Source organism: Mesocricetus auratus, unplaced genomic scaffold (genome assembly GCF_017639785.1).
Source record: "Mesocricetus auratus isolate SY011 unplaced genomic scaffold, BCM_Maur_2.0 Super-Scaffold_100024, whole genome shotgun sequence".
Lineage (NCBI taxonomy): Eukaryota > Metazoa > Chordata > Mammalia > Rodentia > Cricetidae > Mesocricetus > Mesocricetus auratus.
In genome coordinates, this window is record NW_024429205.1 from 18,199,495 (window position 1) to 18,214,659 (window position 15,165).

Below are 15,165 nucleotides of genomic sequence, written 5' to 3' on the forward strand. Positions count from 1 at the left end.
GGCTAGGGACTGTGTGTGGTATGGTGTGTGCGTGCGTGCATGCGTGCATATGTGTGTGTGTGTGTGTGTGTGTGGTTACAGGAAGACACGAGAGTGACAATTTAAAAGTCGTCCCTCTCCCGGTGATGAAAATATTTTAAATTTGGTTATAGCAATGGCCACATGGCTGTAAATACACTAGAAACCAGTGAGTTGTACATGTTAAAGAGTTATACAAATTACACCTAAATCAAACAGCGATTCTACACAGACTTCTCTTCTTGGATGCTATGGCAACAGGCTCTTGCTGCTTCTTCCATCCTTGCCTCTTTGTATTTTCCTCTCTTTACCGGTACGAGCAATGTGTACTGCGAGACCTCACAATTATAAGATGATGGAAGCACTAACACATGAGTATACGGGATTCGCAGCATGGACTCAGAAGCCAGATCACTAAGCCAACTTGTCCCTTAACTGTGACTTTAGCCTTTTGTTTTCCATCTGTAAAGGTGAAACAATAAGTTGTTTTGTTCATGGATCTTAGAAAAGTATCTAATGAGTCCTTTTCTTCTTTCTGTCCTTCTTTCTTCCTTTCTTTCTTCCTCTTTCTTTCTTTCTTTCTTTCTTTCTTTCTTTCTTTCTTTCTTTCTTTCTTCTTTCCTTCCTTCCTTCCTTCTTTCCTGTACCAGCAACGGCACAGGAAGAATCCCCTTGTTTTCTAAATGGTAGTGATGTTAGCATTTTTGTCTAATAAAATCTGCTGCCTGTCCTCATGGGTCCTCTCACTACTCAGCCCTTAGCCCCTCTCTCTAGGGAGCCTCAACTACTTCTGGTGTTCTTAAAGCCACTGTTATGCCTGGTGGTGCCCATTCCCAGCTGATGCATATCTAATGCTGTGCATCTGGGTTACATCTTTCTGAAGAGATGGACGATTGTATCTGGACAGCCCATATATGCTCTATAGTAAAACCCAACCCAACCCAACCAAACCAAACTCAACCAAACTCACCTTCCCCCAACTCTGCATCCATACATGGCACAAGTACTCTATTATCCCACGCTGCCAGTAACATACAAATGTGTGACTAGCCTACACGTCTCCTTCTCTCACATTTCATCAATGCCTAACTTCTACCAATGTTGCCTTAGTTTCCACTCTTTCTTCACCTCTGCTGCAACTAGAATCTGGGAAACCTGAAAACATCCCCATGCTCAGGCTAAACTTCAGACCATGCAAGCCAGGACTCAGGAGTATTTCAGAGCTTCCAGGTCATTCCAGTATAGTGAACCTGGGGAGTCGCTGCAGCCAACTGTCACCAGGGCCTCTACTTTCACTGCTGGCTTCACAGTTCCGTCCCTGCAATGCTGAATGTCCCTGATCACAGCTTCTGCCCAGCCCAGCACTGTACCTACCCTGTGTAGCATACTCCCTATATTCCTCTGGTCTGGCTCACCCCTACTTATCTCGTGGGTCTGCTAGCTGCTGCCTCCATCCAACAAGTCTTCTCAATCCACCAGTCTAGGGTCAAGTAAGGATTCCTCCTCTGTTCTCCTTGATATGCAAGAAAAAAATCTGCATTGTGCTCAGACTTCTGCCCCTACCCCGTGACAATACCACACTAGGACATCCTCACCCTCATTTAGCTGTCACCTGCACCTGGTATTCTGCTTGGCCTCATGCAAATGAATACTGAATACATATTAGCTAGATAGCTTTGCAGAGAAAAGATTTGGGAAAGATGGTGTTTATGCTTAATTACATTTGGATCCATTATTTTTATTTTCACCTTGGTTACCAAATGTGGCTCTACTCAGTTCTGAGGTCCTGTGCATGAGGCAACTCTGCAGGCTCTTCTGTTGGCCTCTTACTTTGTACTAAATGTCTTCTAAGAATCTCAATATTTTAGAAAAAGACTGTGAGAAAAACTGTAAATACAATATTTCACCAGGTGTGGTGCCGCACACCTTTAACCCCAGCACTTGAGAGGCAGAGGCTGGAGCATCTCTGTGAGTTCAAGGCCAGCCTGGCCTACAAAGTGAGTTCCAAGACAGTCAGGGCTGTCTCAAAAAAAAAAAAAAGACAAAGACAAAGAAAAAGTATTCCTATTATCCTCGATTATGGTTATCTTACTTCTCTATATAATAGCATAACAAAATAAAAGTATCTTTTATTTTTGAGATATGTATGATTATCTCAAATTATATAAATCTTGACCACTGGTCTGTACCCAGAGATTACATTAAGAGAAAAGAGAAATCCCAAAGACATTTAATCACACTAATAGCTAAACAATTAAAATAAGCTTTAAAAGGATACTTCAAAAGAAATACACAATACAAGTAATGGAGTTTGTGTTCTTTTAATAAACACACTTGCATAGTTATATTACAATTGTGTAAAAATAAAAACAGATTATTTCATGCCAAGCGTGCCCAGCATTTGCACAATCTCAATACCTTTAATACTATAGTTTTCAAGACACACAAAATAAAAATTTAAGGCAAATACATCACTTTGCAACAATTTAATAATTTATTACATTACAGTAGCATCACAGCAGCATAATGCCACTCTAGGCAAAGGGTTCTCAGTATTCCATTAGTTATTTACAAGAATTCATAACTGGTAAGATTCATTCTAAGAAAACTTGGCAAATAAAGCTTTGGCTTGGACTTGGCATTTCTTTCTCTGTCTTTCCTCCCCCATTCTTTCTTTTTGAACTCTAGTTCCATACAGTATTTTAAAACTTACTGTTTTAAGTGTTGCATTATTTCAAAATACTCAAAGATTCAGAGAAACTTATATAATTGATAGAGTTAAATTTTAATTTTCTATTTTTTAAAATAGCAGTTTGGGCTGTAGCCTTTCCCCCATCTCTCACTGCTGTCAAGTTCAAGCACATGTTTTAGAAATGCCTGCTACAGTGTAAGCTTTTTTTTCCGAGACAGGGTTTCTCTGTATTGTTTTGGAGGCTGTCCTGGAACTCACTCTGCAGACCAGGCTGGCCTAGATCTCACAGAGATCCGCCTGCCTCTGTCTCCCGAGTGCAGGGATTAAAGGCGTTTGCCACCAACGCCTGGCTCTACAGTGTGATCTTAACCAGGCATTTCCCATAAGTTTCAATTGATTCCAATTTTTAAGTTATGTCTCCAGTAAACTCTTTCCTACTAAGCAACAGAAAATTGCCTTGTGTTAAATGAGGAAGAGAGCAAACACATGACTGGAAGAGGTATTGCAACAGATTGCATGCGCTTATAAGAACGATTCAAATGATTATATTTCATATGATTTCCTTATTACAGCTTTCTATTGAACATATGACAAAATACCTACCCAAGAAGTATCTGGTTAACATAGTAAGTTTATCTTCTAGATTGACATTTACTATGAATGCTGGGCCAGTTGTGACTTAAGCCACAGATACCTGATGAATGATTATTTTCAGATTGACAATAGATGCTGAGCTTAACCTGAGTGCCATTTCTAGTAATCTACTTCCAGTTATGGAATAATTTATCAGTACAGTAGAAAGCCCAAAATAAAAGTGATAAAGACAAAAGTGCTTTGTGGAACGATGCAACTAATTAGCAGTGCTCAGACGTCTAACCTCGCTTTATACAGCATCTGTCCACACAGGAGCTCAAGGAGGTAAAGGCAGAACGTTGAGGAGAAAAAAGCAAGATGTGGTAATCTATATACTGTGGAAAAGTCAGTTTGGAATCAATCTTTGCACTGTCTCTAAGTGACTGCAGGCAATTCTCTTCTCTGTCTACAAATTGATATTATTGCTTTCCTATGAATGTCATTTAAAATATTGTCATGATGGTAAATGTTAAAATGGAGGCAATCTAAGAACTTTAAGAAAGATCCCCACCCCAGGGAGCACACATACACATCATCCAACACTGTGAAGTTTTTCCAACACAGATATTTGAGTTTTGTGAAGTTGCAACTAAACTGTTGGTTCTTTCTCAAGTCATGATTTAGGCAATGTACAATTGTAATAAGCCATTCATTGTATATAGGCACATTAACATAAATATTCCACAAAATATGCCTTTAAATTAAAGTGAGAGGTATAAAATCATGTTTTATTTTCTCAAAGAACTCTATGAGGAATAAGACTCTGTGACTGTATATATACTTATCTGACATTTCATAAACAGTAGATTGCACTGCAATTTGTAAACATTTTAAATTGCATAAACTGCTCATTGATTTTCAAATATGGTTTAATACTGTATTAAAATTATTTTTCATTTCAGCTAAGTGCTCTCATATATATTAATTTATAATAATGTCTATTGTGTTTAGAATGCTTTCCATTTGAGGGAAGAGGTAAAATCCTATGTCAAAGCAGCCAATGTGGGAGAAGAATATTAGCCAAGAAAGTGTGGATAGTAATGTCAATACTCTAGCCGCAAAGAAGCCTCTCATGTGCTCTTCTCTTACCACTGTGGATCCTTGGCTAGAGCCTGCATACCTGCTTCAGGTATGGCCCAAACCCTTCAAGGGTTCTTTATGATTTTTACTAAATGCATTATTAATGCCAACAGTGTCATTTGTATACTAGGGTGAGTAGTCACCTGACTACAAGAGATAACATAAATTCTACTTTAGAATATAGTATAGATATAAGTGCTCTAAGTCAGAGGAGGTTTCTTACCTCAGTCAATGATGGACATTTTCCATTCCTGAAAGCCATCTATGTTCATGTCATCAGTAAAGCAGTGACTGTGCTGGAGCACAGATCTGCAACCTGGAGCACCTAAGGCCCTAAGGGAGCTGCCCCAGTCCTGTGCTCATCCTGGGGCAGTAGAGACAGACTAGATACACACTGTTCTACACACATTGGCCAGAGCACACCACTTTCATCTTCTGTGAGACAAGGGAAGTTCCTCCAATGTTACTGCTCCTATTCAGATCACACAGAAACATAGAAAAGGCTATTTCCACTGTCAGCCTTCAAACAACCTAACTATTGGTACTCAGATTGGCATATTAGAAAGTAATACAGTGCTTATCTGAGGACAAATCACAGACTGAGCCAATTATGGGCTCTTGTGATTAGGAATAGATCAAATATAATCGCAGAACATAAGGAAACATCACCTGAATTCCGTAATGAATATACAATTGCAACAGCATTGGAAAAGCATGGTAGCCCATTCCAAACCAGACAGAACAGTTTGTGCAAATAGTGGGTCTTTGTGTGTTTGTACTCCCACCATGTAAGGGCAAACTGAATATGCATGCTAATGACCTACAATTGCCAAATTAAAAAGGAAGAAAAATGCTAAAGGATGCCAGAGTGAACAGCAGGGAAAGCCACACAAAGACCCACTATCCTTGAAATTGTTACAAATAAATTTTAACCGTAAATTAGAAACACAAAGAAATAATCACAAGTGGCTCTAACATTCAAACGAAGTAAACGAATTGTGTAGGAGATATTTGATCAGGGCTGCCTGCCCTGCCTCCACGCTAGAGTCAAACTTGGATAGTGGGTCTCTGGGGTGCTTTCACAACTGGAAGACAACATTGGGTCCTAAAAAAAGAAAAATGAGGAATAAAATGAACATAATGTAAATTAGGTGGGTGAGAAAAAAATCTGACTAACAGTCACAAGCAACATCAACTAAATAAATTTGAACCACTAAAATCCTCAACCTTAAAAAGTCCCAATTGTATAATAGAATGAAAACAGTGTTTACAAGGGCTAGAGAAACATAAATGTTAATCTACAGTTTAGCCAGCACTAATACCTCTAAGACTATTAATAATTGATTCAGGTCTCAATGTCTGAGTAGCTATAGTGAATTTTCAAGTGAATTCCTAACTATAAGCATAGAACATTTCTAGAGCATATCCTATGGAAACTGTAGGCTTACATTAACTTACGTTTAGTGAATGTCATAGCTACTGATGCAATGAATTCTGGCCACCGCTGAAAAGCAATTATGACTCTCCAGTTGCTAATAAACAGCTATTTTGAGCAAACCTAACAGACATTCCACAGTTTACTAGGTGGGTTAAACAGTTGTTTTATGGGAAACAAACTTTTCAGAGGATCTAACTGGAAACTGTCCCTCGAGAGATCTTTATTCCAAGGCATTCTTTTAGGAAAGAGCCATTATTTTAGATGTATCCAAACTAAAAAAAACCCAGATATCTTAGCCCAAAGCAGGGTATTAGATAAGTTACAGAGAATCACTGTATAACAAAGAGCACTTTGAAACTGTTCTATTTTGATCCAGCCCCTTGACTGTTGTATGTCCTCATCCCTAAACAGGTAAGACAATCAAGAAAAAACTGACACCTCCCTCATCCCCATTTGCCTTTCTAGCAAACTGTAACTCCTTTTCCTCTTGGTCCCAGTCAAATGTCCTCGGAGAAGCCTGCAATGTACCCACACAGACTTTGGGATCTTTCCCAGGTACGTATTTGTATAAATATTCATGATGGCAAGCGCTGCATTTATCTGACTGCTCCCAATTGAAGTCCAAAGTTACATTAGAGCAAGTATTATCATTGAATGTTTGGATTCTAATGACTGTAAATATGTGGTGAACACTTAAAGACTATTTATGAAATGAATAAACTTCTTGATTGAAGCAAATGTGAACTTCATTTCTTTATAATTGCGAGAATAATAATAAATGAAAGATTTCCCTCTTATTTGTTCTAATTTCCTCTTATTATTTCAGGGAGGGCTGTGTTAACACAGTGGCCACTAGCTAAAATGACTGGTTTTAAACTGGAGTCCAGCTTATGGTCCTCCTGAATGCTGGGATTCTAGGGATGTACCCTGCCTGGCTTGTCAAAAATTATGGGTGCAATTTGCCATGTGTCCTTGGAAAACTAATTCATTCTTTCTGTATAATTTGTGCACCAAACAAATTTCAAATCCTGTTTCTCTTAAGAATGAGAAACAGGTGACATGCTCAGTGGTAGAGCACCTACCTACAGTTCATGAGGCTCTAGGTTCCATCAACCCCCAGTACCTCCCCACTATTACTACTGGAGGGAAGACAGAGGGAGAGGAAAGAGAGAAGGGAGAGGGAAGAGAGAGCGTTTCACTTGAGCATGGTGGTGCGGGCCTATAACCTAGGTGCCCAGAATCAGATCTGGAAGCAGGAGAGTCAGGGACGCAAGGTCATCCTTGGCACAGAAACAGTGTGATGACAACCCGGCAACATAAGATCTGCGTACCTTTTAAAAGCTGCTACTTTTCCAGGAGGCTTTTAGATTTGAAGTAGACTTCTCCAGAGTAATGACTTCCTTTCTTCTTCCCTCCCTCCCTCCCCTTCTCTCTCTCTGTCTCTCAGTCTCTCTGTCTCCGTCACTCTCTGTCTCTGTCTCTCTCCTTTGTATGTGTCTGGGGCAACCGAGAAACTGGCCTTGATTGACACATACTTTGTGGCATGAGACAGCTCTGTAAAGAATGACCTAGTGAGAGGAGTTTGGCAAGCATTTAAAATGGGTTATTTAATTTTTCCAAAATGGATGGTATATGAACACATAGAAAATAAATGAGAGGATTCCAAAATTAATGGCACCTACAGACTAAACGGATACACTGCAGGATAGGGAAATTACAGTACCAGCCACTTCTTTTTAGCCTGATAAAGACCACTGGATGCTGTAAAGTGGTGGTGCTGGTGAAGGGACGCTGCCTTATAGATGCCATCACACCAAAGGCCCCACACGAAAAAGTACACAGTTTTGGAAATACAAAATAATCTGAAGTCTGAAGCTAGCAGAAAGCATTGATGAGAAAGCAGGACAACTTTCAAGCTTGTAAACTGTTACCTTTTGGTTTTTCTTATTTGAAATATTGAATTACAATTGTGGTGAGTGTTAAGTTTAAGATTTGACCCAGAATAGCAATGCATGCAATGCAGCATAATGGATTTCGTATCAGGTGAGAAGTAAGTAATTTGATGTTACTCACACTGTTGACTTGGGTCTGAGTCTGTTGTCATCTTAACATAGTTTGAAGGAAAGAGACCAGTCACCCCGTTGATTTCTCCTTGCCACCAGTCAGGATCATCTTTGTTTATAACATTAATCAGCTGTCCCTTGGAGAAATTGAGCTCATCTTCATTATTCGCTACATAGTCATACATAGCGATCACTTGACATACTATCAAAAGAACAGCAAAATAATAAGTTAATTCCTATAAGGATCAACCCTGTCCCTAGAACTTCAACTATTAGTAAATTCTAAAATTAGGCTAAACATTTCCTTTACATGTTCTCTCCCCCAATCTCTTTCCCAGTCTGTCTCACAGAAACAAAAACTAAGCAACTCCAGGTACAAATCCACGAGAACCACTTCTCACTCTGCAGGAGACATGCCCAGTGGCAGGAAAGGCGAGTGTTCCATGTCTTTCAAAGAGCTAGCTGACCTAAGGCGCTCCCATCTTCTAGACAAACTACAAGGTGACCACTTTCATACCAGAGTGAAAGGCAGGTGTGGATCTCTCACTGCTTGGACCCAAGAGCTTCACATGGCTGGCAGGAAACCATCCCTTCTGTCGTTTTTTCCCTCTGGCCTATAAGATTAGCAAAATAAATGTATAATTAAAATATGAAATTAAAAACAACCATTGAACTACAACTCAAAACTAAAAATTGAGGCTTTCTATAATGACAAGTTTACCTTGTCCATATACTGGCCTTTGCATAGTTCCTTGGACAGAATCTAAATCCTAGGGCTATCACTACTGGCAAGTGTTTCAGTTTCGCTGCAAGGCTTGGGCAACACCAAATCTAGCATTGTGACCTACGGTTGGTGCTCTGTTGCATGTACATCAGTTCACTCTGATGACAGGGCTGGAGTCCCATGTTCACCAAATGAACAATCGATCATACCCATGTGAAAAAGCCCCAGTTGAAAACTCCAACTCTAAGGCTCCCACAGGCTTCTCTGGCTCTCAATAACTAGAGAACTTCCAAACTAAGAGTTCTCTGATACTGTGCCCAATAACACTCAGTTCAAAGAGAATGTCCCAGAGCTCCTTGCAAGTTCAAGTCAATTGTTAAAGGTATAGCTCTCTTAAAGTACACCCTGGAGCTTTGACAACAATCAGGAAGTCATTAGAGCATTTCAAGAGGGCCATGCTTCCCATTTAGTCAGTTCACAGTGAATTAGAAGGTGGAAACTGAGGGCTTAGTCAAGAACTTATCAAATCTGCACGTCTCTGTTCATCAGGAATGGTAAGACTACATACACTGCCAGGACTAAGCGAGCCTAGGCTTCCTGTGCATTTGTACCACATGTAAACTTACACAGAGACAGCTATGACCACAAGTGCATTTATGTTAGGAAGGAAGTATTGGATATGGAAGAAAGCTTTTTCTCTATAAAAACTCATGTGCCAAATAGCTGTTAACATTTTTGGGAAAAACTACGCTCATCTATGTCTGTGCTGTTTCCCTGCATTGCTGTTTCCAAGGCCTTAAAACCTCAGGGTGCGGGCAACGGCCGTCCAGTGCGGAGTATTTTCTCAGCACATGGCCAAGTCTTTTCTTTTGAGGGGGTACACAGCAAGGTGGTTGTCCCAGGTAGAGATGACATTATGGTTTTTCCTTTACCAAAAGGACCCATGGTCTAGTGAGTGATGAACTGGAAAACAATTAGGCTGTTAGAGGAAATTATTCTTTAAATGGTTACCTATAGGTTAACTAGACTGTTCAAAGCAGCAGAAGACTGGAGGGAAATATAATATTTAAGTGTTATAACTGGCGGTGATGTCTTTTTTATTAGCCTGACTTTTTACCTGGAAAAGAACATTACCTGTAGCTCTCCTTGCCACCACCCACTTGTGTTTTTCTTTAAGATTAATATTAACTGCCCTGGTGCAAGGCTGAGCTGCTCAGCACCGGAAGCAGCATATGCTGAAGTTACTTGAGCGATCTCTGAAAGAAGAAAACAGAACTGAGGATCCAAGACTACGGCAGAGCAAACGTCAGTCAGTTTTCAAGGTTATTGTTACACATACCGGGCTTTTTGTTCGATGTTCCAGATTTGCCAGCATTCCCAAAATTCTAGAAGGAAAAAAACCCAGAATTTTAAAAATATTTTCAGCAATCCAGACATGACAGTCCAGTTTTACTAAGATTTCTAACGCCCAGGATTCTTGTTTCTTTAAATAAAGACCAAAATGACAATGATCTTTGTATTAGTCAAATAATTGAGGACTCCAACAAAGAGAAAGAGCTCATTTTACTGACATTAACCAAAAGAAGATATTAAATGGACTGAACCTGAGCTTGGTGATAGACACATGAAATATCTTCACTGGGGAGGGCTTAGATACATGAAGATCAGGAGTTCAAGGTCTTGGACTTGTACAAAACATGAAGACAGCCTGAGCTAAGACCCCGTGCCTATCCCAATGACAAAAAGAAAAACACTTAATAGAGACAGATATGGGGTCTGTCCTCATTTACACCAGCAGCCATAAAAGGTTTGTAGAAATAAAACAATACACTTCCCTTTTCACTTTTTCTTGAAAAATTGAGTTATTTTTCACAAAAGTTTCTTTTCATACAATGAATTTAATTATTTAACATGAATATGATTTCAGCTTTAATTTCTAATATGGTTTAAAGATCACTGAGCTACAGCTCACATACTTAACCCTTTGAGGGGGACCCTGATCTTCTGTAGTTACTTTTCAGCACAGAAAGCCTGCAGGTTTCCACATTACAGCAGATGGTGGTGTGGGGAAGCAGCGGAACTCCAGAATGTGGACCTGTGGAGTCAGTGCTGGTGTAGACTCTTGTCAGCTGGCTCTCAGTGAGTTCTGCGGACTCTAGAGCCAGTCCTTAGTGTCAGTGACCAGGAGGCTCAGTCCTATCGATGGCTTGTGCTATTTAGTCTAAGAATCCTGTGCTCCTTATCTTCTAACTGGGACCCCAAAATAAAACCTATGTAATTGGAGCTTCTTTTTTTTTTTTTTTTTTTTTTTTTTTTTTGGTTTTTCGAGACAGGGTTTCTCTGTGGCTTTGGAGGCTGTCCTGGAACTCACTTTGTCACTTTGTAGACCAGGCTGGCCTCGAACTCACAGAGATCCACCTGCCTCTGCCTCCCGAGTGCTGGATTAAAGGAGTACGCCACCAACGCCTGGCCTAATTGGAGCTTCTTTGAGCAGTTTCATTGTGATGAACACAGTCTGACCAAAACTGTAGATCTCTGTTTTAGCTTGAATCCTGATTGAATCCTAACAACAGAATGCTTTCATTTTAATGCAAAGAACATACCTCTTGATCTTTAGGTTTGACATAGTTGGATGGGAAGATTCCAGTTCTCTCTCCAATACTTCCTGTCCACCACTCTCCATCTTTCTGGGTCACCAGTATTTCTTCACCTTCATTGAAAGTCAAATCTCCAGGCTCTACACTTGAGTATGGATAAAGTGCAACGTACTCTGTAGGGAACAAGGGAAGGCAAATGTTCTGGATTGAGACTACAGATGTAGAAAAGAAATTGGGCCAATCTGCAAGATGTAGATGTTTATGGTAAAAGACATTGAGCCTTACAACTTCAAACAAGGTCTTCAGGTAGAAAACAGATCCAAAGCACTTACTTAATAATTGTCTAGGTGAAGGCTAACAAAGTTTACCAAGGGGTTTATATTTTTTTCAATTGTTGTTGTTTTGTTAAAGAAAAGAAAGATTATTGCTTAGGCTGCAGGGAAAGTGAGCTCTGTGGCAACAATAGTCAATCTTTTACTTTTGTTTGAGATAGAGCCTCACTATTTAGCTAGCTTTGGATGGCTTGGAAGCAGAGATCACCTGACCCTGTTTCTCCAGAGCTGAGATTAAAGATGTACCCACTTTATCAATCATTTTTTTTTTGGTAACAAAGAATTATCCTAAACTACCAACATATAGTATCTCTACAAATAATGGAACTGTGGGAGTGCTACTTGGTGATAATGGAGTCAAAACAATCTTTAAACCTTTTATGTAAAATACACCCTAATGTGCTAATGTTTGCTCTTTAATTGTTCTGTACACAGTTACGGAAGCATCAAATTCTGCCACAAGGCTCCAGCTCCTAGCATAGTGCTTGGCACAAGCAGATGCTAAGTGAGTCTGTTTCTGAATGATCTCATGGGATCAGTCTGCAGTCTTTGAGTCTCGTTCCTATAGTTACTACTACTTTGAAGAAACAGCAACTGTGTTTTAGAAGTTTTTTTAAATGTATATTTGTGAACACAGAATCTGATTTTTTATCAAAAACAGACTTTGTAACCTACTCAATTTCCCAGAGTCACTCTGCCTAGTTGATTACTGCAACTACAGGCAGTTAGAAGGCAGGGAAACCACAGTAAGAAAGAGCACCCAAGCTCTCCCTACTGCTTTCCTACACTCACCCCACACTCAGTCCGCAGTGCAGATATGGTGCTATGTCTCTCGTGACCTCCTTTCCTAAGTTGATGGTTATGCTTGGTTCATTCTCTTGTTCCTGTGAGAAGCCCTTCCTCATCCTTTGTCACTGTGCTGGGACTAAAGGCATGCACCACCACACCTGATTATTTTTATTTGTGTTTGGATGGGGGGGGCAGTATCTGCAGAGGCCAGAAAGGGCACAGAACTGTAGTCACAGGCAATTGTGAATAGTCTGATATAGGTACTGAGAACTGAACTCAGGTCTTTTGCAAGATCAGCAAGTGCTCTTAACCACTGAGCCATCATCCCAGGCCCTGTGCTGAATTTCTGTAGCACCAACTCTAAATATGCTGAGGATTTTCAGCCATGTGTTTTCTGTATCTTCAATATTCATATGAGGTAAAGAGAAGCAGATTAATCTCACAAACATCAAAAAACTAGAAATAGAGAAAAGAACAACGTATGTTCAAATAGTAACCAGCTAATTCCCGCTTAATGCAAATTGCCCAAAGCTTACCTTCTCCAGCTGGATAGGCTGTGGAGGTAGGTTTCTTATTTACAGCTGCATACAAAGCTTCTGGCCTAGCAAATTAAATGGAGAAGTAAGACACATGCACACACACAGAGAACAGAAGCTCAAGAAAGGTGAGCTAAAGACTGCAACAGGGTTAGCAGCATCTAGTGTTCCCTCAACTAAATACCATCTCTGTACACACAGCAGGAACATTCTTATATACAAAATTCTCCTAGACTAAGAACTGCTTGACTATAAACCACTACATTTTAAAACAACAGAACATTTACATTACATGGAACTTAACAGACATCTCTACACTAGTAAGTAGACAGTGTTTTGAGACAGCGCTTACAGAGACTAGCTTGACTTACAGATAAACAAGGTAAATATATAAACACTATTATTTGATTAGAGTTTATTAATCTTAAAATATAAAAATAATACTTAAAAATCTCATAATAGATAAACAGTAATTTCCATGTTACTCCAGGATACTGATTTCAAAAGTTTGGAGGAACTATTGTGTTCAAGATACAGATACTTGGGGGATGCAGAGGAACCCCCGGACCTGCAACTGAATTATCAAGTGGTACAGAGGTAACACTACTAACCCTCACAACAGGAATGCCTCGTTTAATGCTAATGTCTTCATCAACGCAGGTTTTGCTTGTTCTTTTTTGTGACTTGTGGTTTTTTTTTTGTTTTGAGACAGGGTCTTCTATGTTGCCCATGCTGGTTTTTGAACTTGTAAGATCAAGAAACTTCCTGTTTCGACTTCCTAAGTTGTTGAACCTACCAGCATGCATACTCACATCCAGCTCTATGGCAGGCTTTTAAGTAACCTGACTTATCTCTTAGAAAGTATCAGTAATTGAACAGAAATTTAAGGGGAAAATGGCCTCTAAGACATTTAAACTTAACCTATTTTTTGCTTATGCTTTCTTCTTGTGGTAAGTTACAGAAATAATACAATCACTGCTATAAAGGGTCTAGCATGGAGATGCTAGGCATGTATTGTGACTTTCACTACTTCAGGTTTTCACAATTCCAGGTCAACCCGAGAAGCTAATGCCTACATCTGAACTAAGTGCTAGTATGTAGACATGCAACACTGAAGAGTATTACAGCTTGTCTAGTTTAATTCTTTCATCTACTCAGAAATCTCAAAATAGTGGAACTAGGACATAAGCTTGATTTCCAAGACCAGGATGCTCATATATTAGACTGCTCCTATTCAGACCCCTTCCAGGTGGGACACAGTGGTGCTTACTTCTGTGTTAGAGCAGCTGGTAACTTGACACCTCCACAGACTTAAGATCTCAGTTGAGCTAGTTTTTGGTTTTCGTATATCTGCAATTTCATTCATTTGTTCACTCATTCTCTCCTATGCTCATTAATTAAGCTGATTAGCAACTACTATGTATTAGTATTATTGTAGACAGGAAAAATGGATCAAAAGAGACAGATTATAGCTTCATGAGCTTATGACTTAATTAGGAATGTGGGTCAAAAAGCCAATAACTATGAAGACATGTGATATGAATGAAGAGATTATGTCTAAAAAGTCCTGGAGTTCCAGTCATGTGAATGCTCCAACTTTAAAGGGCAAGACCTCAGTAGAGATCCTTTAAATACTGAAGATTTTCAGTAAACAATGGAGAAATGCTTCAAGTGAAATGAAAAGCAATTTTTTTCTAATTGGTCTTATGGTAAAAAGAAAACAGATCTAGAAATTGAGTATTTTGAAAACTTTACAAACTTGAAATGGCTAGAACAAAAGATTCTAAAACAGATACAAACATGTGAAGTAATTCTTTCCATGTTAGGAATACTCCTCTGGAATTCAAACCCCAGCTTATGTGGCGAAGATGCCAACATCCACGTCTCAAGGAAATACATAGAGGTGCTTACTCTTCTCGCTTTACTTCACTCCCAGGAATGATCTTGACATAAGATTTGGGGAACCATCCTCTACCTCCATGCACCTCCCCAAACCACCAATTTTCTTGCTGCTCCAGGACAGTAATGACATCATGCTTTGAGAAGTTCAAGTGGTTCTCTTTTTTTGCCGTCCAAGAACAAAGGGCCTGAGCTTTCAGGTTTTCTACAGCCTGCCCCTAGGATACAAAGCCACCAGAACTTAAAAACAGATCATGGTAATCGTGATTTCTAATTCCTAGGGTATAACAGAGAGCATATCAACTTGGTCCATCTGTGAACTTACAATGACACCCAATATAGAGCCCTGTGAGGAGTGTTCTTG

The 15,165-nt window shown here is 39.6% G+C and overlaps 1 protein-coding gene across 4 annotated transcripts in view; it reads right to left on the reverse strand.

The window, feature by feature from the left end:
- Nucleotides 1-15,165, reverse strand: part of Itsn2 (intersectin 2) — a 102,427-nt gene that overhangs the window by 27,671 nt on the left and 59,591 nt on the right. For all 4 annotated transcript variants that reach the window (XM_040730887.1, XM_040730889.1, XM_040730886.1 and 1 more), the window contains 7 exons: nucleotides 14,814-15,019; nucleotides 12,903-12,967; nucleotides 11,252-11,418; nucleotides 9,988-10,033; nucleotides 9,783-9,904; nucleotides 8,442-8,538; nucleotides 7,935-8,126 (listed from right to left, as the gene is read on the reverse strand). In XM_040730887.1, coding sequence (XP_040586821.1) covers nucleotides 7,935-8,126; nucleotides 8,442-8,538; nucleotides 9,783-9,904; nucleotides 9,988-10,033; nucleotides 11,252-11,418; nucleotides 12,903-12,967; nucleotides 14,814-15,019 — 895 coding nt within the window. The remainder of the gene's footprint in view (nucleotides 1-7,934; nucleotides 8,127-8,441; nucleotides 8,539-9,782; nucleotides 9,905-9,987; nucleotides 10,034-11,251; nucleotides 11,419-12,902; nucleotides 12,968-14,813; nucleotides 15,020-15,165) is intronic.